The sequence below is a fragment of the Diceros bicornis genome, chromosome 3 (genome assembly GCF_020826845.1).
Source record: "Diceros bicornis minor isolate mBicDic1 chromosome 3, mDicBic1.mat.cur, whole genome shotgun sequence".
Lineage (NCBI taxonomy): Eukaryota > Metazoa > Chordata > Mammalia > Perissodactyla > Rhinocerotidae > Diceros > Diceros bicornis.
Genome location: NC_080742.1, coordinates 74,340,932 through 74,367,033, shown reverse-complemented (window position 1 = coordinate 74,367,033; position 26,102 = coordinate 74,340,932). Strand labels below are relative to the sequence as shown.

The window sequence follows — 26,102 nt, the reverse complement described above, 5'->3', positions numbered from 1 at the left end:
TCCCCAGACAAACAAAGACACTCCTATCAGGCATGACATTCCAGGGGCTTAGAGATTACCTCCCAGAAGCCAAGGGCAAAGGCCAGTAAGGTTAAATTTTTTACTGCATACATTGGGAAAGAACCTGGGGTGAGGTTGAGAGGAGAATTTGTCTCCTGCCTAACAATTCATTTATCCATTTATTAAATAAATATTTAGTGAGCACTGCTATGTACCAGGTACTGTTCTACGTGTTGGAGATGTAGCAGTGAGCAAAGCAAGCAAAATCCCTTCCCTCCTGAAGCTTATCATCTAGTAGAGGAGAAAAAAAATTGAACAAGTAAATGTATGCTATATGTTATACTCTTTTTTTTTTGTTTGTTTTTGGTGAGGAAGATTAGCCCTGAACTAATGTCTGTTGCCAATGCTCCTCTTTTTGCTGAGGAAGGTTGGCCCTGGGCTAACATCTGTTCCCATCTTCCTCTACTTTATACGTGGGACGCCTACCACAGCATGGGTTGATAAGTGGTGCATAGGTCTGCAGCCAGGATGTGAACCCTCGAAACCCCGGGCCGCAGAAGCAGAGAGCGTGAACTCAACCACTACACCACCGGGCCGTCCCCTGTTATACTCTTTAAAACTTAACACACGTTGTAGGCACTCAATATATATGCTATCAAGAGAATAGTAAGCCTCACTGTTTTCCAATCATCATTATTCTTATTATGAAGTCAAAGCAATTTAACTGGATTTTATATATATATCTCAAAGCTGTTTTTAGATTAAAGTAGTAAATGAGATTTTAGAGTTCAGACTAGACTCCAGTTTGTGAATTCTACAATCTTGATAGAGTGAAATAGTCTAGATTATTTTAATTAGATAGTATTGAAATACTTTTGTGTTAATTATAATTTTAGAAAGAGATTAATATCATTTCCTTTTTTCTTCTATAATTTTTTTTAAGGACAAATTCTTCCAGATTCCAGCATCAGAAATCCTAATCAATGATGACCTTCAGCACAGTATGGATATGATCATGGATATGTTTTGTCCTCCAGGATTAAAAATTGGTAGGCAACAGTATTTTAACAATATCATTCATTTTTTTTCTTGAAATGACACCTAGCATATATCTAATATATGAACTTTTAGAGGTATGAAAACTTTGAAATCTAAACCTAAATAAATTACTAAGTAGTAATTGAGTACTGTATGATCTACCTTTTGATGAAGACAGTGGCAGGAATAAAATAGGTATGAATCATAATTCCTGAAATGAAAATATTTTTTAAATATTTTTAAATGTAATAAAGAGGGGGCTGGCCCGGTGGCTTAGTGGTTAAGTTGCGTGCCCTGCTTCAATGGCCTGGGGGTTCACAGGTTTGGATCCTGGGCACAGACCAACGCACCGCTTGTCAGGCCATGCTGTGGCAGCATTGCATATAAAGTAAAGAAAGATGGGCATGAGTGTTAGCCCAGGGCCAATCTTCCTCAGCAAAAAGAGGAAGATTGGCAACGGATGTTAGATCAGGGCTGATCTTCCTCACACACGCAAAAAAAAATATGTGTGTGTGTGTGTGTGTATATATATATATATATATATAAAAAAAATAAAGGAGAGGCAGCTTTGATCACAAGCACATTTGGTACTATGTTTATGCATACAAACATTTTGGTTGAAATTATACCAAGAGGGATGAAATTTTGATAAGAAACATTTCCTGTAACTGTTTAGCCAGTTTAATTCACTGATGAATTTTCTATTCAATATTAGGTAGTTTCAGATTTTACAAGTTTTTATTTTATTAATTATTTTTATCAGCTTTAGTTGTTTTCTGTATAACATTGGATTCATCAATCAGATCTTCAGGTCAGATTATATTGATTGCACCTACTGCCACTGAATTCCTTTTGTGGCCATTGTTTCTGTTTACGTTGAAACTTGCAGATCTAAATCATATTAAGACAATTTGGCTCTTCTAAGAATTTTTCAGCGGTAACAAATATTACCAGCTGCAGATTTAGCGGTTGTCAGTTTAACTATTATAGGGTACTTTTTTGTGTGTGTGTGAGGAAGATTGGCCCTGAGCTAACAGGGCCGTCTTCCTCCACTTTATATGTGGGACTCCACCACAGCATGGCTTGATAAGCAGTGCATAGGGCCACGCCTGGGATCCGAACCGGTGAGCCCCAGGCCGCCAAAGCAGAGCACACGAACCTAACTACTACGCCAGTGGGATGGCCCTCATTTTATAGGTTACTTTTAATCAGGCTTTATTTTCCCCTGGTCAATCTTTGCATTTTATAACAATTCCAAAAAGATAATTTTTTTACGTCTGTAACAAAGTTTAACTTATATACTTTTGTTTAATGTCACTTTTAATTTTTTTTGGCTGTTTGGATTCTTTGGGTAGATTTCTGGAAATAAACTGTTGTATCAGAAAGCACAGCCCTAGTAGGCTTTTGATACATACTGCCAGATTGTTTTCCAAAGATGCTTTACCTATTTATAGTTCCACCAGCACTGTAACAGTGCCTCTCTTGCTTGACCCTCGCCATTACTGAGGATTATATTAAATGTCTTACAAACTCAAACTTGAAGAAACATGAAAAAAACTTTTCTAGAAGTTACGAGTATATTTACTGTGGTCATGACCAAAGCTTGGAAATAGCGTCTATGGCTGCCAATATTGCCTGGACACAATAGCTGGTACCTCATGGGAGTTTCAGCTATATGGGTGTAAGGCCTTGAGCTCATGTGAACTTCAGGGTCAGGTTTTTTGCAGTCAGCCAAGAAAAAAAAAACCAAGGAGGTCAGTAAGCAATCAGCAGGAAAAAAAAGGAATAAAAACTGGGGAGGAGATGGCTTACTAAACCCTCGCTATCAGACATTTTGAAAACCCCACATTTAATTGCTTTTTCCTGTTGTTGGGAAAAAATTCAAATTAGAATTGCTGCAAAACAATAACATGAATCCACTGTGTATTTGGAAGAGTAGTTAAAATTTGGTAGGTGTTTATTTTTCAAGTTAAATTAAATATGTTAATTTTTCCTGTTAAGCATTATGCTTCGATACATATTTCAGAGTTATTTGTTTAGTTTTAATGGTTAAAGAGCATTTTCTTTTTGATTTGTAGATGCCTATCCATGGTTGGAATGTTTCATCAAGTCATATAATGTCACCACTGGAACAGAGCAGCAAATTTGCTATCAGATTTTTGACACCACAGTTGCAGATGATCTTATCTGATATTGACATTTAACTTAGCATATGTAAAATATTGTAATTTTAGAAAACATTACTATTTTCTGTGAGTTTGCTATAAAATACATAAAAGGTTTAGCTCTGTAGTTTATTTTCCATTTTAACCGCTATTTAAAATTTTTTTTGACAAATAGACATTGTGTTATCTTAACACCCTTTTCTAAGTTAAAAATGTTCCCATTGCTCAAGATATCTAGTATGATGGCTGCTAGGGATGTAAAAGATAGAGAGACATTGAATAAATAAGGACTGTGTTTTCATTTACTCTTTGCAGTCCTTTCAGAGAAGCTAGTTTATTCCCCTGCACTATAAATCACTTTCCCTATTGGCTTTCCCGTGTGTCAGCCACTCATTTCTCTGCCATCCACCATCCCTGGTTGAGCTGCTTTTCCTGCTCTGATTTTTATATCGGCAATGTTGATGATTTTAGCATGAGTATGGGATTAGAAAATGTCCTTACCTTAATCTCTCAGCTTTTACTGAGTACAAGGTATGTAGTGGCTTGTGGTTTGGTTTTGTTTTGGTTTTGTACAAAGGGATCTGCTTAAACAAGTACTCCTTAAAGAAGTGCTTGTCTGAGTGAGTTATCGTGGACTTAAAAGAGTGATTTACTTTAAGTGGAAGTGGCGGGATTGCTTTCTTTGGGTGCTGATATTGACCAATTTAGGATAAATCCAGCTTTTCAGACCTGAATTATGTGCTTTGATTGCTTGTTTCTCTACATGATATTAGAAGTTATTCCATTCCTCTTCAGCCTAATAAAGTGGTGAGATTTACAGTGTTAGTGACTTATTTATATTACCCTTTTCTTATTATGTAACATACACTTATATTTCAGGTTGAATATTGAATGAGATGTTAACTCAGTATAATAGTCTGCTTTTTACCTGACGATATTTGTCAAATTTAAAATCATGAATATTCAGTTTTATACAAGTACTTTTATATATTTGTATATATGTGTAGATTTATGTATATTATTTGCTAAAGACTGAGAGAGTCAGATCTGTCTAGTTCAATATTCGTGAAGAATAAATAAATGCACACATTTCATCTGTTTCATTTATTTGCCCTGTGTTGAGCTGAGGCATGATTTGAGGCAAAGAATCAAAGCAGGTATGTCTATATGGCAGAAATGTAGGACTGTCTGCACAGCCAGTACTGGGCTAAGCACTTAACATGTATTTGAGTTTCACAAAAACCCATATTCCTGATAAGAAAACTGAGACTTGATTGATGAGCTGATTAACTAAGTTAAACAATTGTTAAATGCTAGTCAGTACTTGAATTCAGATAATCTCTGTTCAGAGTCTGCACTGTTAACCACTCCAGTTAGCACGGAGTTTTCCACAAATGCGTCCTCCCTTAAATATCTGAAGTAACATTGGAAATAGATTATAAGAGGAGTCAGTGGTGTATTGTCTTATACTAACCAAAAGGCTTTTTTAAAAAGGATTGAATATCTGATTTTCTCTGCTCGTAATAACTCTAAATTCTGGTTCCTGAGTACATTAGTACATCTCCAGACCCAACTAGCCATCTCCTCCATCACTGAATTGTCAGCTTCTTTGAGACAGTGAAAGAGACTGATGCTGCTGTTTGCGGATGTCAACTCTTGGTTCAAAACATATTCAAGGAAAGATTTTAAGAACCCTACAATTGAATAGATATATTTCGGTATTGATGGTGTGCTAGGGATGCAGAGGTGAGAGAGACGTTTTCTCTTCCTTCAAGAAGCACCCATTGGAGAAGAGCAGGGGTCACGGGTGCAGCGGGCTCACAGTGTGGACCTACGCTATCTCCACGTTAGTGAAGTAAAGCTCTTCCTATGAATCTTCATGATGATAGACTATTTCTCTTTTTCTTTTTTTTTTTTTTTGTTATAAACCCCCACATTGTCGTTTCATTTGTTTTGTTTTTTAACTTTTCAATTTTTTTTTTTTAATTTTTTTCCCTCCCAAAGCCCCAGTAGATAGTTGTATGTCATAGTTGCACATCCTTCTAGTTGCTGTATGTGGGACGTGGCCTCAGCATGGCTGGAGAAGCGGTGCGTCGGTGCGTGCCTGGGATCTGAACCTGGGCCGCCAGCAGCGGAGTGCGCGCACTTAACCGCTAAGCCACGAGGCCGGCCCTAACTTTTCAATTTTGAACAAGAAGAATTCTGTCAACACCTAGGGTTTAACCAGTGTACCCTAATCGGGAACCTGGAGTGTTAGGAGAATTCTGTTTCTGGAGCAACAACTAGACAGTAGTTGATTGTGCCCAGATTTGAGCCCTGTTCCCTTTATTGTCCATGTGAATATTGGTAGAATCTTCCTGTCAGATTTAAAATTACATCCATTTAAGAAAGCAATTTGTGTACAACCTCTTCCTCAATTTCCAGCCTCTGCAGCATCCGTTGTTTAGACACTACTGGATTGTCTCATGTGGCCCCTGCACTGTTCTCTATGAGGAAGAGAACGCGTGTCATAGAAAATCGGAGGCAGTCAATTATTCTTTGTCTAGATACACTGCTTTCAGGCTCTTTCTGTGGTCACCCTCACTGCGCTGCCTTACTTGAGGGAACGTGTACGTGCTGAGATGCAGTGCATAGTTCCGCATTTCTTTGTACCCACCTGGTCGTGTTGCACATCGGGAGTTGTTTCTGAATGAATATAGAAAGACTGGTGTTGATGAAATAGAAGAAGCTGAATACATGTCTGTCCACCTGAGAAAGCAGTCTCCACACAACAGGGCACTGGCTGCCTCATTTTCAAATCAGTGGAGATCCTGTGCCGTAGCTACTTGCACATCGCAGGAATGGGCCAAAATCTTTTCCCTGCCTGCTTCCCGGCTGACGGTGCCATTCTGTTTCCGAAGTCAAAGCATGAGTTTGTCACTGCTTGGGGCTCTCAATCCAGCCACTTCTCGTCTACACTTTATGAACACTTTCCTTGGTATCTGGGGAAAAAGCTAGATTCTTCTGATTATTTTCAATGTTTTGAATTTTGACCATGCATTTCATCGTGTTTTTATCCAAATTTTTTTTAATAAAAGTAATATGTACTTGTAAGAATTTGAAACAACATAAAGTATGTCAAGTTGAACTAATTCCTGCTCTAACTAGTACCCCAGAGGAAACCACGTGTAACAGTTTGGTATATAATTTTCCAGTTTGTTTTCCCTAAGAACATATAAGTACATGTATGTATACATTTTTTAAATAGCATCATGCTATAAATATATTTCTGCAACTTGCTTTTGTCCCTTTATAAAGTAGGCTTTGTTTTCTTATGTCAGTACACATAGAGGGAGAAACTTGTTTGTAATTACTCAGCATAAGTAACTTTTTAGTGGGGAATTCTCTGAATATTTCATTTTCTATTTGTGTAGTGGTTTTTGGTCTATTTAAGTGTTCTATTTCTTATCATCATGCCATTTTTGTAATTTTATATTTTTATAAGAATGTATTTATGTTATCTGTTTTGTTGATTTATTACCTTATCATTATTCATAATATTATTATTATTATTTTAGTCTGTATTTTATCTGGTCTTATGTTCCTTTGAATAAATCTGGTGCCCTGGGACCTGGTTTCACTATCTCCTGGAGGTTTTCAGGTGATCAGAAGTTTGGAAGCCTGTCCAGACTTCCTAATTCAGATTAGGACTCTGCCATGACACAGTTGTCTTGAAATGTTCTTTCATGCTTTAGAGAACTCATTGTGAAAAGAATTATGTTAATGTAAGGAAGGAAAACGCCTTCTGTAATGCTTTTCATTAGGAAATTCAGGCTCTATGAAGGCTATGATGAGTCACACTAAAGTTCTAGAACGTCATTTTAGGGGAAATAAAAATCTCTCTTCCTGTGCTGGCTCCTCAGGATCTCTGGATAGTGTCAAAGCCTCCTGCCCATTCCAAGAAAAAGGAGAGCTCGTCAGTCAGTAAAATCTGGGCGTAGTGATCTTCTCTTCCCTCTGATACTTGGAAATAGTACCTGAACTCACTGAGCAGGAGCTCACCGGTGTGCTCAGGTATGTGAGATCAGATCTTCTGGCAGTCAGGAAATGAGTCAGTAGCACTATGTATTATTTTTCCCTGCAGTATTGTGATTTAAGCCGTTAGGAAATTCAAGATCACTTAGGGTTTCAAAGTGATGATCATCTTACATGGAGATTAATGTCCCTTCCATTCAGGACTGCATTTGATGGGTTGAGAAGTGTTTAGGCATCAGTTACAATGATAAGGATAATGCATCAATGTGTGTGGGAGCTCTCCCTCCAATGTGCCAATTGGTGGAACATGGATAGTTCAGAGACTCTTCTGCTATTTTTAGACTATAGCAACATCTTAATGTCTTTTTTTTTCCCCTTGAAATCTAGGCCACAAAGTCACATTGGTGTAGTGTGTGTGTGTCTGTGTGTGCTTGCTTGCTTGCTTTGATTCTCTGCTTTGAGTTACTTTGCAGGGTACTGTATTGGAATTGACTTGACAACGTAGTCCACAACTGCCAAAGAAAGACATTTTCCACTTTTGTGAAAAGTTTGTTTTATTTCATCTATTCGTTCACAATATTTTGAAGATTTGGAGCATGTGTTTATTGAAAACTTTAACATTCTTATCATCTATTAATAAAATAGTCCATCAAATATTGTTGCAGGTTTAAACAAGTTCCTTTTCATATATAATCCTGAAGCTCTGATATATACCTTTTTTTTCTCGTATACCTTCAGAATGATTTTTCCCTTTTTTGAAATATGAACTCCCAGATAAAAGCCAATTTGTTTTTACATATAACTCTATTCCTTAGCACATTTTTATCCTCTATTAGTGGGCAAAGTCCTTCTAGAATTTAAAATCTCTTGCCAAGTTTAGCTACCTCTTAAAGACTTTCTGTCCCAAGCTGCCGTAACAGATGATAGGAAAGGTAACACATTTTAAAATCAAAATTATTAACTTGCAGAGTCAGATGAAAACATAGCTTGCAGTAGATAGGCGTGGTTGTGGTTTTATTGGGTTGGATAGGAAGTCCTATGTGCTTAATCCCCGTTAGATAAGGTTCTAGAATGATAAACTTGTCCTTAAATTTTGGAATCATTGACAAATATTTCTGCACAATGATCAAAGCTTAAACGAAGGTTAAGATAAAGAATACGGAGTGCAAAATAGGTATTTAAAAGTCAGCTCCTACATTTACATTCATTTATTATTCATATCATGTCTATCCAAAAAGGATTTGACGTCTTTACAAAAAAAAGAGAGACGTGGGACACAACCTTTAGAAATAGAGCAAGAAGACAAGAGCTAAATAAAAAGAAGAGTGTTAAAACAACTCAAAATCCCTCACCTATGGGATGCTACAGGTTTTAAACAAAATTTATACACGAAAATGTAACAGGTTACATTGCTCTTATTAAATAAAACATATCATGTTATTAGGAAATAAAAACCTTTTATCTCAAGAGTAACAAGGTGGATTTTTATATTAAGCACATTAAACAGAAATATTTTTATAATTAACAGTACTTTAAAAATACAGAAACTTGATCCAAAATAATGGAAGGTAAACTCTGAAGATGGAAGAAATAGAGCAGAGGCATTTTCCACTGGCTGTTCACCTTTTGGCTCTTATTTGAGGCACTTTTTTGTTTTGGTTTTATTATTAGTGATTAAAGCATTTCAAATATCTCCACATATTCAAGAATCACTAGAAGTATTAATGAATTACCACAGGAGAAAATTTAAAAATCAATTCCCTTGTGATATGAATATCACTCAGAAAATTAGCTCTTCTTACCTTTTCCTTTTCTAGTTGCAGATAATGAAATAAAAGAAATGTCTTGTATTTAATGTTTCGTGTCGGGAAGAATGTGGGTTTTAATGAATCACAGTCCTTCGGAAGACATGTGCTCCTCTCTTTCCCCTTCAGTGCTCCAGGGAAGGTGTTGCTTTAGTCATAAGTAAAACAAGCTTCACAGCGGTGCCCAAAGGGGAGTGTGCTGGGAGAGTATTTTACCTACACCAGATTTACGAAGCTCTAAATGCCCAACCATTAGATCTAGTTATCCTTGATTTCTCTCATTCAAAGCCGACATCCAATCCATTTGAAAAATCATCATGGCGCACTCTTTAAAATATATCCATAATTGACTACTTGTTACCACTTCCCCTACTACATGCTGGCCGTGCTACCATCTTCTCTTGCCTAGACAACAGCTAGAGCTCCCCAACGTGTCTTCCTGCTTCCACAATTTCCCCACACAATATATCCTCCATACAGCAGCCAGGCTGAGCGGTTAAAGCATAAGGCAGAGACTAGAAAACGTTTTCTAGTGTTTTCTGATGTCAGACAGAGTGAGATTACAATGGCCTTCACCACCCAGTGTGATCCATTTCCTTACTACCTCTCCGACATCTTTCACTATCACTTTTCTCCTCTCCTACGCCTCTCCAAACACTGAGCTTCTTGTTTTTTCAACACACCAGGCAAACTCTCCCTTCACGGACTTTGTACTTGATGTTGTTACTTCAGTCTGGACATAGTTGAGCTGCTCCAGGTTCCGTGGTTCGCTCCCTCACATCGTCTGCAAAATGACCTTATCAGGAAGGCCACCCCTGACCATATAAAAGACCACTCTGCCCCATCACACTCCGTGCCCAACTCCTGACTTGTTTTTCTCCATTGCACTTATCCATCTGACGTGTATGCATTTGTTCATAGTCTGTTTCCCTTCCCCAGCAGAACACGAGCTCCTTAGAGGCAGGGAGTTTGCTCTGTTCACTGCTCTTTACCCAGTGCCCAGAGTTCCTGGCATCTAACAGGTGCTCAGTAATATTCCTAGAATGAAGAAAATCTTTGAGAACCCAGACTCAAAATCTCAGAACACTGGAATTTATTAATACCTAAAGAGATTTTAGAGCACTTAAAGTGATTTCCAGGACCCAGAAATGTGCATTTAAAAACAAATCCCAGGTAATTTTGATGAGGATCCAGCTAAGATTCTGTGTGGCTGAGGCTCAGTAATTTACATTTTTAAGAGTCTCCCCAGGTGATTCTTTTCAGGTAAAAGATTCAGAACCATTATTTTAGAAATATTTAGAGTGTGGGGCCTGTATCTGCTTGCTTCATTTGTTTTACTTGCCTGGCTCTGAAAACTTTTGAGTTGAAGCACCTTGATCTCGAAACCGAAGCGTCAGGGGTTCTTAGCCCTGGCTCCATGTGATCACCTGGGGAGGGAGCTCTACAAGCGTCAGCTCCTGGGGCGTCCCTGGGCTCTTGCTCAAGACTGCATGGATTCAACCCCTGCCTGCACTCCAAACTAGTTGTTTGACCCTAGGCAGGTTGATTAGTCTTGCTTGAAAATTGGTACTAGTAATAGTGCCTGCCCCAGAAAACCGTAAAGGGATGGGGGTGGGGGGAGAATTAAATGAAATAATATTTGTAAAACACTTAGATTCTGGCACATAGGAAACCCTCATAAATGATTATATGTTATTAAGCTTTGGTAACAAAAACTAATCTTTATTGCTGTTCTCTTAAAAAGAAGATTTGCGATTTATTTATCCTCCTCCTTTGCTGATTCCTTAGCATCAGAGCAAGCCCTGCTGCAGTGGTGATAAAGGTGACCAACCACACCGCCGGGCCATTTCAGGCCCCAGCTAGCGAAGCTGTTACAAAAATGGGAATGGAGTGGAGTGAATATCACTGCACCAGTTGACCAAAGAATCCTCTCCCAAGATGGTCATCTCGGATAGTTTTATTTCAAATCTTATTTTTTCAATATCTCACTCTTATTGTGAAAAATACAAAGAAACAAAGAAACTCAAGATAAACAGCAATCATTGTGTGCCAGTAGGGCTGATATTTATTTTAAAACAGGATAGCTTGACTAAGTGACAAAGGGAGAAATCTGAAAGGAGCACAGTGTGCAAGCCTTGAGAAAGAATGAAAATATTTTTTCTGATTAAAAAACGTCTCTGAAACAATGGTGGAAAAAGAAGAAAGAGTCACATGTACATTTTACGGGGAAATGTATTTTGCAATGTAGTCAGTTTCTAAAAGTCTCTTTAATTTCTTCATTTAAGTCACTTTAAAATACAAATAAAGCTATGGATTTGCCAATGCTCTTATCATTCAAAAGTGGTTATATTTAATAAGTCATTCACTAGCCATTAGTTGTTTCTCAGACAGTCATCAAGAAAGTTTTTTCGTAATATTTGGTAGGATCTAATTTTGGAATGGGCTTATACAACTCCATGTACCTGTCTCTTCTTCTTATAATAGAGATTTAAACAAAGAATAATGATGAAATACACCACTAGTGTTGAGTCCCTATGGTTTTAGTTAAATCTAAATGCAAATCAAAATGCATTTTTTATGCCAGAATATTTGGTGAGATATTTTAATGCTTATTTTATGGTTCCATAGACCATAACTGACACCTATTTGAAAGCATTGAATTTCCAATATTGAATGTGCAAAATTACTTTCTACTCTAAGATCACAAAAAGGGTGTGTGACGTATCATAACTTATCTGTCTCAGAAAATAAGATTTGATCTTACAGAGAAGACACATATTAGATAGTTAAAATTTACTGAAACCTGGCTTCCATGTATTCCTCAGTCTTTATGACACAACACTTAGTTATCCTAAGACAGTGATAAAACATTTTCAGAACCAGACCATACCTGCAGGATCATGGCAGAGGACGTTAAACCGCATGGCACAATTCAGTTACTTCCCTTATAAGGGAAGCCAATTCTGCAAACGTTCATAACATGATTTCCCCAGATCCACTCTAAATAGATCAAAGTTCTTTTGGAAAGTTAAGATTCACTTCATACTTGCCTTAATCATTGGCTCTCAACTAGAAATTTCTCTCTGCCAAAAGAATACCTAGTGAGAGGTTGAACCTCTCTTGGAAGAGCTTCAGTTCTTTGGTTCAAGGCCTTAGGCCTGCGTAAAATGCAAATAAGTCTGGAAAAAAGATAATACTTTACGTTGTTATGAATATTTAAAATTAGTATAAAATCTTAAGTGATATTTTATTGAAAATAGAGGACTGTGCAGGGTTCCCAAGCACAGGACTGCAGAACTCCAGGGATCACCCGTCACACAGACTACAGTGGAGTGGCACCAGCCTCTAAGAAGTTTGGAAGTGGAGGCGGAAGTAGAAGATGAGGTTTCTTACCCCTCTTCTTGCCTATTGGCAAACTCGAGATCCAGTTCCAGCCTCCACATTAATTCACTTAATCCTGAGCAACCCACTTAACTTCTCTAGACTCTCACCTATAAAAGAGACCATTTGTTTCCAAGTTTTCACCCGCTGATTAGTTTGAAAGGCTATTCCTATGAAATTTCACCTATTAAATAATAATTTTTCTCATTTTTATTTATTAAAAACAACAGAGCTTTTGGTCTGGTGAATATAACTGGTGCCGTCAAACTAAATTCATCTAATCCTAAGCAAAAGCAAGGAATTGGTGCAGATTTCTCATGCGTAATTGTACAACTTAGTTTTTTTGAAATGTTTAAAATGGTTTAAGAACCCCACTTTCTACCCTTCCTCCTTCAAAGTCTTCCAATAGTTCAGAAGTCCAGATTGTAAACCAGTGAACCAGATGATCTTTAAAATCCCTCCCAGTTCTGATATTTCTTTGATTTAATGAGTCTTTGTTTCAATTTTGCCAGAGACACTTTTGTTGTTTCCAGCTATTGTTGACCTCCCTACAATAGGGCTTCCCTCTCTCCAGTAACAAATGTCTTACACCATCTAACTAAAAGATTTAATTTAATGAGCATTCTCAGCGGAAAGAGGAAAGGAAATGATAGCGAACTGCGTTACAGGCTGCCTTTTGGACATTTTTTAAGAACAAACAAAACCTAAAGCAGCCTAAGGGAAAAGTGAATAGAAACCAAAAATATTATCACCAGTCCAGAATCATCGCTGACCTTTATTCCTTTCACAGTTCCCTTCCTGTTGGGTTTCTTTCCTCTTCCAAAATGAGAATTCCTCTTTGGTATCTGAAAGATCTTTCCTGGAGAACTTTAGATTGTTGGCCTTCATTTCAGTGTTTTAAGAAAAAGGAAAATTACTTAGCACTTTTATCTGAATGGAGCTTTTTTTAACTATTAATTTCAATCTGTAGCAAGTTGAACACTAGTGTCCTGGCAAACCAAAATGTAATCATTAATATTCTTTAAATTCTTGGCAGTTCATTTAGGAAGTAGGTGATTTTTTAAATGGAAAATTACAGACTTAAAGAAATAAGATACATTTCAAATAACGCTTTATAATTTATAACACACTTCTGTAGATAGAGTACAGACTGTAGTATTGATTTGCCCCAGATTGTTTTATGTTTTTCTTCCAACCCTGGAGTAATAATTGATTTGATTTTTCCCTCTTTGTAGAGAGAATTCACAAATACAATTCCATGTATGTGGTATGTAGTATGAATTAAATAGATGAAAGGATAAATATTATATTACAATGTTTATTTAAAGTCTTATACCTCTCTCCAAATTTTCCCTCTTTTATGAACTATGAAAAATTGAGAATGACAATAATGCCAAAAAAAATACGTTTAGAAAAACTGGGGACAACCATAATATCCTAGAATACTGATTAGATAAATTATGGATCATCCAAAAAAAAGAATATAATGCAGACTTCAAATATCGTGTTTTGGAAGAATATTTAACATTCTTATGTTTATCGTTATATGAAAAAAGAAATAAGTATATTAACAATCTGACTCTATTTCAGTATGTGTCTATGCATTTATTCAACAAGCGAATTTCATGGGTCTTCACCTTGCTTAGAGCACCATGATGAGAACTGGGAAGGCAGCAGTAAACAAGCCAGTCCTTTCGCTCAAAATCATACTCGTGCCAAAAATTACAGGCAGAACCAATCAGAATGCTAAGAGTTTGGGATTTTTTTGACCCTGTCTATACTTTCCAGAATCCTGTGAGGATCATGTATCAGTTCATCCTCAGACTAAAGCATAAATGCATTTTTGTAACTTTACTCACTCACTCTACTCCATGCATAGAGGAGGAGAAACCCTAGCAGAATAAAAGCAGTTTTCTTAAGCAGCTTGAGAAAAGCAGTCTCATTACATCATGGCATTTATGATAGTCTTCACAATGTGTTGCTCCTCTGTAGCATAAGGAGGAAAACCGATAAAAAGAGCATGCTATTTTCTGGTATTTTCATTTTGCAACTAAGAGAAGCATTCTTTAAAAATTTAGTCAAATATCTCCAGGGAGAATTGATACAAAAATGGAAGAACCTTAGTATATTATTGAATGCTTTGGCTATTCAGAATTTGTATAAAATCATTTCATTTAACATCTTCTCAATAAAGTAGAACATCATGTATGGTGTGTAATTTTTAATTTTGCTTAAAAATCCCAATTAAAGAATAGTTTAAGTATCAATTTATAATTATCATTGGAAAAACTTTTTTGATTCTTCTAGGTTTCTAGATGTAACGTTTAATTCAAGAAAACCAGTGCTGAATTTAAGTCAACATCATGTAATATAAGCCTTCTACATTTTTCATAAGCCTCACATTAAGCAGAATTCATTATTTCTTATGCCCTTGGTGATGAGAAGGTTAATTTTTGTAGATGAATAGAAATTCAAGTTAATATCAAAAGATTTGACAGGAGCTTTTCGCTGCTTTTTTCAGTTGTGAATTAGGCTGTGATTCTAATGATTAAATTTTGCTATACACTGAAATAGATATCAAAATCATGCTACAGAGAAAATAACACTTAAACTAGAAATAACCAAGGGAATTCAAATTTCTGCTGGCAGTAGGCCATTTAAGGCTTACTCATAAAACTAAAGTAATTAATATGCCATTGTCTTCACTTTAGTGATTTTGTATTTGATAGTCAGAAATAATCCATTTATTACTCACTCTGAGTAGAAGTGTTTTGTGTGCTTTGGATTTGCTTATTCCTCCATCGGAAATTCATTTGAAATTGCTTTCCAAAAGGAAAAGGGGATGAATTTGGGGCTTGTGAATGCTAAAGAAACTTATTGTATGTACAAAGATGTGCTTTAGACTTCAACAGCTTAAAAGGTTGACTTTGTATCAGATGCATAACATTGGAGTCTTGAATATGAGGAAGAATGTCACACTGCTAACTAGTTTTTGTACGTAGCCACTATCCATATCTCCTTAAAGAGCAACTCCTTTTGATATCAAATAAATCTGAGTAAAAGTACAGAAGTAAAGTTCTATGAGATCAGTCTTGCTTTAAATCCAAGCCAAATTGTCCTTGATCTTGTCCTATCTTATCCCGATAGAACAAATAGGCTAAAAAAATTGTGCCTGCTGGAAAGCCAATATTTGTCTAAAATTTAAAAACCATGATTTTAGATGAGTTTAGTAACCTTTCATCCCATAGTTTCAGTTTCTTCATGAAAGTTTTGTTAGGCAATGAATTTTACTAAATAGTTTACACGGTTCATTTAGGAGTCTTTTGTTCATTCATTTAACATACATCCATGAATATCAGCTATTCAACAATAGTAATTCACAATCCACTATGATTATCAAGAACAAATTGAACAACTCCATATGTGTGAGATTTTGAACAAGAATGGAAATATCCAGTAGGCCAGGAATGCTCTTGTCAATGAGACAGGTCAGCCGGACTCAAATGTCCTACTGGTTCTGGCCTTAACATATCATGTGATCTACCACAAATGACTCAACTTCCTTGGGTTACATTTTTTTTCAAGTTCAGGTATAAATATATTTCCCACTTTTGAAACACTATTAACTACCTATCTTCTGTAATGAATTTTTTTTAAGAATTAAAGAACCTTTTGTGAAGTTTATCAGAGTATTTTCCTGTTGTAAAATTAGTGCAAAACATTTTCATTAAGGTCAGCAGAAAACTCTTTTCAAGATTTTAGAAATCTTCATTTTCTGATCTCAAAGGCAAATAAATTTGGTCTTTACATTTCCTCCACAATTTAATCAAAATAACAAAGATTATTTGCAATTTTGTCCTAAATACCAGATTTTGCTCTTCTCCTATAGTAGAGCAAAACAGCAAAATAAATATTTTATAGATGTGTACCTTTATATAAGAAAAAACTTTGTGTTAAGGAGATTGCTTTGTTTAACGCAGATTTTATTTCAAATAAGCAGAAGCAGAGATACTCTAGTTCAGTTTGATAGTTGTCCATTGGCTTTTCGATCATTTTTTAAAATCTAGCCTTATTAAGATATAATTGATATATAACGTGTAAATTTAAGGTGTGCAATGTGTTGATTTGATATACTCATATATTTGCAAATTGATTACCACCACAGTGTTAGCTAACAGCTCTTTCACATCAAATAATTACTCTTATATATTTCTCATCACGTATAACAATTGATGAGACGTCTTTCCATTCCCTTAATGTATTTATTTTGAAGCTCTGGTTATTTCCAGTAAGTCATTCTCTATTTTCATGACCTTTTCTTAGAAATGAGAGATTATTTGATTAAAATGAATCAGATTAAAATTCACTGTGAGAAACTACATCGTATAATCTTTTCCAATACTTATTCAGTGTGTAGGTGTGAAATTCCTTAGGTCTATGTCCCTGAAGTGGGTATTTGTAGCAGAGGGAAGAAATCAAGTGAGAACGTGTGCATTTTTTTGTCTTGTTTTCTCAGATTTATTACAAAGGAAAGAAAGATGTATGTATGTGGTGCGAGGGAGTGGTCTCCGCTTTTCTCATTATCTCACGAATACACAAAATGTCACTAATACTCTACAGGCAACAGAGATTGAAATTTATAGAAGTCTTCAGGTGGCAAAATGATTTTGAAACGTCAGCATACTAGTAATATAATTTCTTCGTTCTCCCTCTTCTTTAGGTATATGTGTGTGGGGTGGGGTTATAAAGGAATGGAGAGAGAAATGTTAAGTATCTGAGTTTTATTTTTTTAATGATTAGTTTTTACTGTTAAAAAGCAATGAAGAGTTTCAATAAGAGTGTAAATGTTAAAGCCACAGCTAAATGTCTTAATTTTTTTTCACTGTTACTATTACGGCAAACGCTATCAATTGGCTGACCCAATATCCATCAACTAGCCCCTTCTCTCTGGCAACATTTCAGCTAGTGATGACCACATAACACATGTCTGGATCAGAGCTACAAAAGTGGAAGTTTGCGGTCTGAGGGGTTTGGTTTCCTGATAAAAAGAGAGAAATTGAGCTGGCAACGTATTGTAACCTTTATGCCTTTTATTCCTTCCTCCTTTTCCTTGTCTGGAACATAGATGTGATACCCAGAGATACAGCATCACTTTCCAATCATGAGGGGATGAGTACAGAAACCTTCACACTGAAGAGTGTGGAACACAGTGTTAAAAAAGAGTCCGAGGGGCCAGCCCGGTGGCGCAAGCGGTTGGGTGCGCGCGCTCGGCTGCGGCAGCCGGGGTTCGCTGGTTCGGATCCCGGCGCACACCGACACACTGCTTTGGCAAGCCATGCTGTGGCGGCGTCCCATATAAAGTGGAGGAGGATGGGCATGGATGTTAGCCCAGGGCCGTCTTCCTGGGCAAAAAAAGAGGAGGATTGGCGGATGTTAGCACAGGGCTGATCTCCTCACAAAAAAAAAAAAAAAAAAAGAGTCCGAATCCCTGGTAGCATCTTCGAGAAGCTAAACTAACTTCCCACCTCTGGACTTACTGTTCTGTATGAAAAATGAACCCTGTCTGCTTAAACATCTATTTTTCTTTTCTGTTATTTGCAGTTGTATCCATTCCTAAGCAATTTACAACTTTAAACCTTTCAGAACCTGCCATAAATTGAGTACTTATGACGTACCAGACACCATGCTAAATATTTTAATCCACAAGACAACCATGAGGAAAGTAACACTTTATTACAGATAACATGCTGGCATACAGCGTGTGTTTGTGTGTGTCTCTGGAATGGATTTGTCAAATGAAGAAACTAAAGCACAGAAACGTTAAGTAACTTTGCACAGCTAGTGAGTGGCAATACCAGAATTCAATGTCAATCATAGTACAAAATCTCATGACTTAAATTATACTCATTTTTACTTGTGCTTGATATATGGTGAGGCTGAAATTCTTTTTAAATGTTGTTTGCTGTTATGTATTTTGCCCATTTTTCTACAAGGATATTTATGTTATTAAAAACAGGGCTGGGCCGGCCCCGTGGCTTGGTGGTTAAGTGCGCGCGCTCCGATGCTGGCGGCCCGGGTTCGGATCCCGGGCACGCACCGAGGCACCACTTCTCCGTCCATCCTGAGGCTGAGTCCCGCATACAGCAACTAGAAGGATGTGCAGCTATGACATACGACTATCTACTGGGGCTTTGGGGGAAAAAATAAATAAATAAAAATCTTTAAAAAAACAGGGCTGAATCTCATCCATCCGTTCCTATTTGTCATTTGTCATTTTTACTTGTCATAGGGGTTTTATTTTATTTATTTTGTCATGCAAAATAATTTTGTTATTATGAAATTAAATTTATTAATAATCTTTTACACTTACTGGTTATAATATCATCCTTAAAAATTTCTTAGGCTATGTTTCTCCCATAATTTTATTCAAATCCTTTTATAGTCTAATTCTTTCTTTTTAAATCTTTGATCTACTTAGAATTTATTTTGGTGTAAGACGTGAAGTAAACTCTCTCTTTCCCAGCTTATTAGAATGCTCTATCACGTGCAAAATGACATAACAAGGGACTTCACAGCCTAGCCTAGTCACAAATATTTTCTGCATTTTGCCAGTCACTTTTGCCACCTCACATTTATCCTCCTCTGCACTAGAATTCTCATTTTATTTGTTATTTATTTATTTGTTTATTTATTTATTGAGGTAACATCAGTTTATAGCATTATATAAATTTCAAGTGTATGTCATTATATTTCAACTTCTGTATAGACTGCATTGTGTTCACCACCAAAAGTCTAGCTGCCGTAGAACTCTCATCTTACCCAAATGTGATGTGCAAAGTCCCACTTTCCTAGGCCCTTAGCATGCTGTGCTCTCTGTCATGTCCTCTCCAGTCATCTCTTTTACAAATGATCACTCACCTTTCAAGGATTATTTCAAATGTCGCGTCCTTTCTTTGATTTTCCGTGACCTAATCTCCATGAAGGCAGACTCAATAGCTCTGTCTCCCATAGCACTTTGTTCATGCTACTTAGCATACTGAATTAGGGTGATTTATGATGAGTCTGTATCTCCTGCTAGATTCTTGTAAGGGGGAGCCTACATGGTGGTCCCTTTCTATGTTTTAATCCCTGGCTGTTATCACAGTGGTAATGCATTGTAGATGCTCGTTACATGTTTGCTTAACTGAAGGGAGCCATAAGGGAGAGGGCTGTGGACACAGAAAGTCAGAGAGGCATTTTCAGAGCGCTAACCCTAGATGGAGGGGAAGAACTGAGTGGCTGGAGTGATGGAGGAGGGCAAACCTGAAGCACATGTGACCAACGGTGGTCATGGGCAGTGAGTACTTTAGAATATTAGATAGTTAAGAGGCGAGTTCAACTGGGGATCTTTATATTGTCTCTTTGCAAAAGCAATTTAGAGTAACAAGATAGTTTTACAATTGGCTTTACTGTATTTCAAATAATCAGCTTGCTACAGTTTGTACTTTTCATAATATAAATACTCTTAGAATAAGATGTTTACAAGTTTATAACGCTAGATTGCAGAATGGCTTTTAACTATTTTGATTTAAATAACCTGTGATTTTCTTATCTGTATTTTTTATTTGATTGTGAAGATTTCGATAATTTACTTTTTCAGCAATGCTCTGAAACATGGAGGGAGAAGACAAATAGATCTGCCCCCTTATTCTGTTTTTTTCCCTCATAGAACTTATCACTACGTGAGATTACTTTCTATATTTACTTATTTTTCTGCCTCCCCACTTCGCTAGAATTTCAGCTCTCTGAAAATGAAGAATTTGTCTGTTTTGTTCACTGTTGCATTGTCAGAGTTAGGAAGAATGCCCAGCACGTAGGATGTGCTGAACAAATAAATATTTGTTTAATGAATGCGGAAAAGAGGAGCTTTACTTAAAAACCAACCAACCAACTGACCAAACAAACAGGTATTCTACTTCTGATAATGGTGGAACAGGTTGTATTTGATCAACATTCCCTCCGCCCCACCCTAGGTAACAATGATAAAATATTTTTTCATTTTTTTTAGATATAATTGACATATAACATTGTATAAATTTAAGGTGTACAACATAATGACTTGATATATGTATATATTGTGAAATGATTACCACAATAAGTTTAGTTACTATCACCTCACGTAGTTACAAAGTACAGAATCTTAAAGAAAAAAAAATGAAGCCACTGGAGAATGACCAAAAGCAGAATTCAACCCTTGACATAAGGGAACTACATTTATCCTTCTTTTCCACCCTGCTTTGTGTAGTATAGAGTAGGAGGAACTCAAGCAGAGAGCTGCAGTGTTCTTCGTTTGAGTTGTCAAAGAACAGAATTTGTGGCTGCCTAAGTGGCAGAGAATTTCTCCCCAGTAACAAAAGTGTTATAGAAGAGGGAGCACCATGATATAAATACAAATTTTCCTCAAATCTTTGGTGACTGTGTAAGTGTAAGGGAGAATCCAAGGAGCCTGGTGGAAAGCAATAGCTTGGAAGTTTAAAAGGTTCAATAGAGATTTTAGCTGCTGCCCACTACAGGGAAGACAAACATTTGGAGTGTGAGCCATGGCAAGTTAAACAGCTTGATAAATACCTTGGGTTTTCCATTGAAATCCCATGCTTTCAGACTAAAAACTGTACCACAGGATTTACCCTATGGGATTTGCACTGAGATATGAACCATCCAGAATTAGGCTTGTCTTAACAATATATAAAAGCAAGCCTTCACAAGTTCGAGGTGAGCAGCCAATAATGTAGCTACCTGCTATGACAAAAATCACTAATAGAGAACAACAGCTTCTCACCCACGTATCACCTACAATGTCTAGAATATAACAAACATCACTAAATACACAAAATAAAATTATGACACTGCATCAAGAGGAAAAGCAGTCAAAAGAAACAGACCAACAGACCCAGAGATGGATAAAATGCTAGAATTGTCAGATAACACCTTTTTTCTTTCCTTCTTCATCTCTTTTTATTATTTATTCACTTATTTATTTTTATTGAATAAATGTGATATGTAACATTGTATAAGCTTAAGGTGTACAGTGTGTTACTTTGATACATTTATGTATTGTAATATGATTGCCAATGTAGTGATATTCATCACATTACATAATTACAATGCAATGTTATTGTCTATATTCATTATACTGGACACTAGATCTCTATGACTTATTTACTACTCATTACAAATTTGTACCCTTAAACACTATCACTCTTATTCCCCCCACCACTACTTTACTTTCTATTTTTTACAGGTTTATCTTTTTTAGATTTCACATATAAGTGATATCACATAGTTCTCATCTTTCTCTATCTTACTTATCTCACTTAGCATAATGTGCTCAAGTTCCATCCATGTTGTCCCAAATGGAAGGGTCAGACAACACTTTTAAAACTGCTTTTATAAATATATTTAAGGACTGAAATAAACAGATGGTTATATTGAATGAACATGTAGAGAATCTCAGCAGAGAAATGCAGACTATAAAACAGAACATAATGCAAATTCTAGAGGTGAAAATTAAAATATCCGAAATAAAAATATCACATGATGAGCCTAACTGTGGATTGGAGACGGCAGAAGAAAAAGCCAGTTAAACTTGAAGACAGATCAGTAGAAACTATCTAGTTTGAAGAACAAAGAGAAAAAATAATGACGAGGAATAGACATTCAGAGATAAGTGGGATAATATCAAGTTGTCTAATGTCTGTATACTTGAAATTCCAGCTGACAAGAAGAAAGGAAGCAGGAAAGAATACATATTAAAAATATAATGTCTTGGGGCCGGCCCAGTGGTGCAAGCGGTTAAGTGTGCACGCTCCACTGCGGCGGCCCGGGGTTTGCCGGTTCGGATCCTGGGCGTGCACCGACGCACCACTTGGCAAGACATGCTGTGGCGGCGTCCCATATAAAGTGGAGGAAGATGGGCATGGGTGTTAGCCCAGGGCCGGTCTTCCTCAGCAAAAAGAGGAGGATTGGCAGATGTTAGCTCAGGGCCAATCTTCCTCACCAAAAAATATATATATATATAATGTCTGAAATTTGCCAAATTTGGTGAAAAACACAAACTGCAGGTTTAAAAATCTCAGAGAACACCTAGGAGAATGTATACATAGAAAACCGTAATATATACATCTTAAACTGCTGATAATCAAAAATAGTGAGAAAATCTTGAATGCAGACAGAAGTGTGTGTGAAGGGTGGAATGTTATTATATACAGGGAAACAGTGATTCAAAGATGATTGACTTTTTACCAAAAATAGTGGAGGCCAGGAGACAAGGGAACAGTATCTTGAAAGTGCTGAAAGAAAACTCTCTCAACTCAAAATTCTATCTCCGGAAAGAATATCTTTCAAAAAGAAAGGCAAAACAAGGACTTTTCAAATAAATAAAAGCTGATAATTTGCCACCAGCAGACATGCACTACAAGAAATGCTAAAGGATTTTCTTCAGGTTGAATAAAAATGATGACTGGGGAACTCAAATCTTCAGGAATGATTGAAGAGCTGAGGGAAAGATAAATACGTGGATACACGTAAAGGAGTATCATTTTTTTCTCTCTTAACTTCCTTAAAAGACCACTGTCCTTTAATGCAAATATTATAAAGTTGTAGTGTGAGGTTTATAATGTACGTAGATTTGAAATATATGTCAACGATAGCACAGAAAATGAGGGTAGGTAGGATTATGCTGTTACTAGGCTCTAGCATTTTAGGTCAAGTGGAACAATATTAACTCTAAGTTAGACTGTGATAACTTAAAGATGCATATGGTAATTATAAATAAGTTATAATCACATGTAAGTTACTTTAAAAAAATCAACAAAAAGATGTAGCTAAAAGCCAAAAAGATTTGGAATGGAATGTTAATTAATATTAACTAACCCAAAAGAGGGAAGGAAAGAGATCTGTCCATTTCATTGTATGTAAAATTTTACTTTAAGAAAACATAAGAAAAAACACAAACAAAGCGAACAAAAATAAATCTAGTGGATCAGAATATTGGGAGTGGGATTCAGGAACTCATATTTTATAACATCCGCTCCCACCAATTGTGATGATCAGCCGTGTTTGAAACTACCGAAGTAGTAGACCTTACCAACTTTCCCATGGCTATTACAAGGCCTCTCACAAGGCTACTCTCTCCTTCACACAGGCACATCACTCAATTGTAAGAGCAGCAGGACCCTCAGGCTTGTCAGCTGGAAAAAGCTGGATACGGCCTAATGGACTGCAAGAACTGTGTTATCAAAATGACAGCAGTTATGAAAGCCTTGGAGAGTTTAACAGCTTACTATTTTCTCTTTTATTCTTCCATACTTCCTACTAACTTTTATCTTCTCTCAATTTGTCTGCCTTTTATAAGCATTTGATGGAGAGAGAATTATCATAATGTGACACTCCCGTTTTTACAGGAAAAGGAGACTTGCGGGGGAATATCAATGTTCTCTATCAACTGACACATTTACGGCCTGAGAAGGTTTGGCATTGAGGTTTTAAGGAGACAAGTCTGTGGCACTTACTGTATTTATATAAAGCTAAAGCTGTGTGGAAGTTGGAGAATCTGTCAGACACACTAGAGGGTCCAGTGCAACCTGCAGTACCTCATTAGGCAAGTCGTGAGAGATTTGACATAACCCTGTTTCTTGTGCCTCCGCATGTCGCCTGCCATCACGATGAGGCAAAAAAGTAAAAGGAATCTCTTCAGGAAATATGCTGATTTGAAATCAGGACAATAATTTATAGTGCTAATATCCGTGTGCTGAGTATGGAGATTACATGTCCAAATCTCAATGCGGATAAAAAAAAGTCTGGAATTCATGGATTATAAATGTTTATTTAATGTAATATAAAAGCAATTTTTATAATCATTTTGGAAATACTGACTTTTTCCGGTAGCTTTCCAGGATGGCAGATAAGGTTCTATATTTCCTGATATATAATCTCATAGGAATCCTCTAGACTTGCTTAATATCCTGATTTAGGGTTATATCTACTTAATTTAATCTCTCTATTTCCAACTCTCTGAGTGGGATTCTTTTTTTCATTCACTCAGTATTTATAGAGGGCTACTGTACTTCAGACTCTGTGCTAGACCATGGGGACACTATCCCCATCCTTACATCTCTCAATCTAAAGAGAGACGCCCACAATTAGAGAGACGGTTAGGAGATACTGTGTTAAGTGCCCTGGTAGGGAAGTACAGCACGTAGGATATGGTGTGTAATTCAGATTTGGGAGGTCAGGGAAAGCTTCCTGAGAGATGTGATCTCTAAGGTGAGGTTCCCAGAATGATTGGGATTAGGACGGATATGGGGGAAGAGGATGGAGTACAGAAAAATGTTCCAGGAGGAGGAACCATCACGGGCAAAAGTGTAGATGTGGGAGAAGGCATGGCAAATTTAGTAAACCCGAAATAAACTCAGTCTACCTGAAATATGGAGTGAGATAGGGAGAGGAGGTTAATTAGTGAGAGAGAGAGAGGCTTGTGAGGAAAATAGGTGCCAGATCATGGAAAATGTATAAGTGACATTTAGGAATTTATAGTTTATTCCAGAAGCAACTAGAAATCATTACAGTGTTTAAAAAGAGAGAATGGCATGGTCAAATTTGTTGTAGAAAGATCACTTTGGCTGTAGTGTAGAGAATGGGCTAGAACATAAGTTTGGAAGGACTAGGGTCAGGAAGACCACTGTGGATATTGTGAGGTAATGCACGTGAGAGCTAATGGTGGTGTGAGCTGGGGTGATGACAACAGGATAGAGAGAAGAGGGCAGATTCCTAAAACACTTAAATGGTAGAATTGCAGGACTTGGAAGCTAAGAGAAGGGTCATTGGGATCTAAGCTGCGTTATAAAGGATGTGACTATCAAAAGGAGTTCAGAGGAGTGGTTTCAAGAGAACTGAGATCACTATGAAGTAAAACTTAATGTTTAACGGAAGTAACAGAGTGAGGGACCTGGAAGAGTGAGAATTTGTGCACAGAGTGGGACTTTCAAGTTAAGGTTTCAGAGGTGGAGAAATGTCAGATGATGATAAAGCCCAGGATGTGGTATTGGGAGAGTGTGACTGAAGTTGAGGAGGGGGAGGTGAAGCTCACGGGAGAGAGAAAGCCAAGGAGGCAGCAGGCAGTGCACTGGATAAGAGTTCCACATTGTTTTGAATTTTGAGATGAAACTTGAGGCTGAGATGAAAACCGTGAGTCAGACACTAAGGTGTCAGTGAATGAGCAGGAGTCACCAGGAAGTCAGTAGATGACGGAGGTAAGGAGAGTAGAAGTTAGTCTATACCAAATGACATCACAGTAAATGAACCTGTGTGTATTACTCAGAAGAAACAGGCAGAGAAAAATTTCCTTCAGTGACATGTTTCTCTAGCTTGCCAAGTCTCCCAGACGGAAGCTGATGGGCGCAGTAACTTAAATTTCTGACATCTCTACCTCAGTTAACCTCTGCTGATCCCTTATGATCCCTTTGAATCCCAGTTCTCCTGCTGTCTTACTCCTGTGGTTTCCCTGATTCTAACATTTACAGCTCCTCGGACCAAGCATGTGTGCCTCTGTGTGTGTGTGTTGCGGGCAGGTGATGGTCATTCTCCTGTAGTTCTTGTGTCCCATTTTTGGCTCATATAAATGATGATCCTTTGGGTCCAGAAGAGAAAAAAAAAAGTCACG

General features: G+C 37.0%; 1 protein-coding gene across 4 annotated transcripts in view; it reads left to right on the top strand.

Moving 5' to 3' along the window:
* The window catches only part of POT1 (protection of telomeres 1), a 90,252-nt gene extending 86,232 nt beyond the window's left edge, over window positions 1-4,020 (top strand). For all 4 annotated transcript variants that reach the window (XM_058529267.1, XM_058529294.1, XM_058529276.1 and 1 more), the window contains exons 19-20: window positions 944-1,049; window positions 3,117-4,020. In XM_058529267.1, the coding sequence (XP_058385250.1) occupies window positions 944-1,049; window positions 3,117-3,229 (219 nt within the window). In that variant the 3' untranslated portion in view covers window positions 3,230-4,020. The remainder of the gene's footprint in view (window positions 1-943; window positions 1,050-3,116) is intronic.
* Window positions 4,021-26,102: the final 22,082 nt, after the last annotated feature.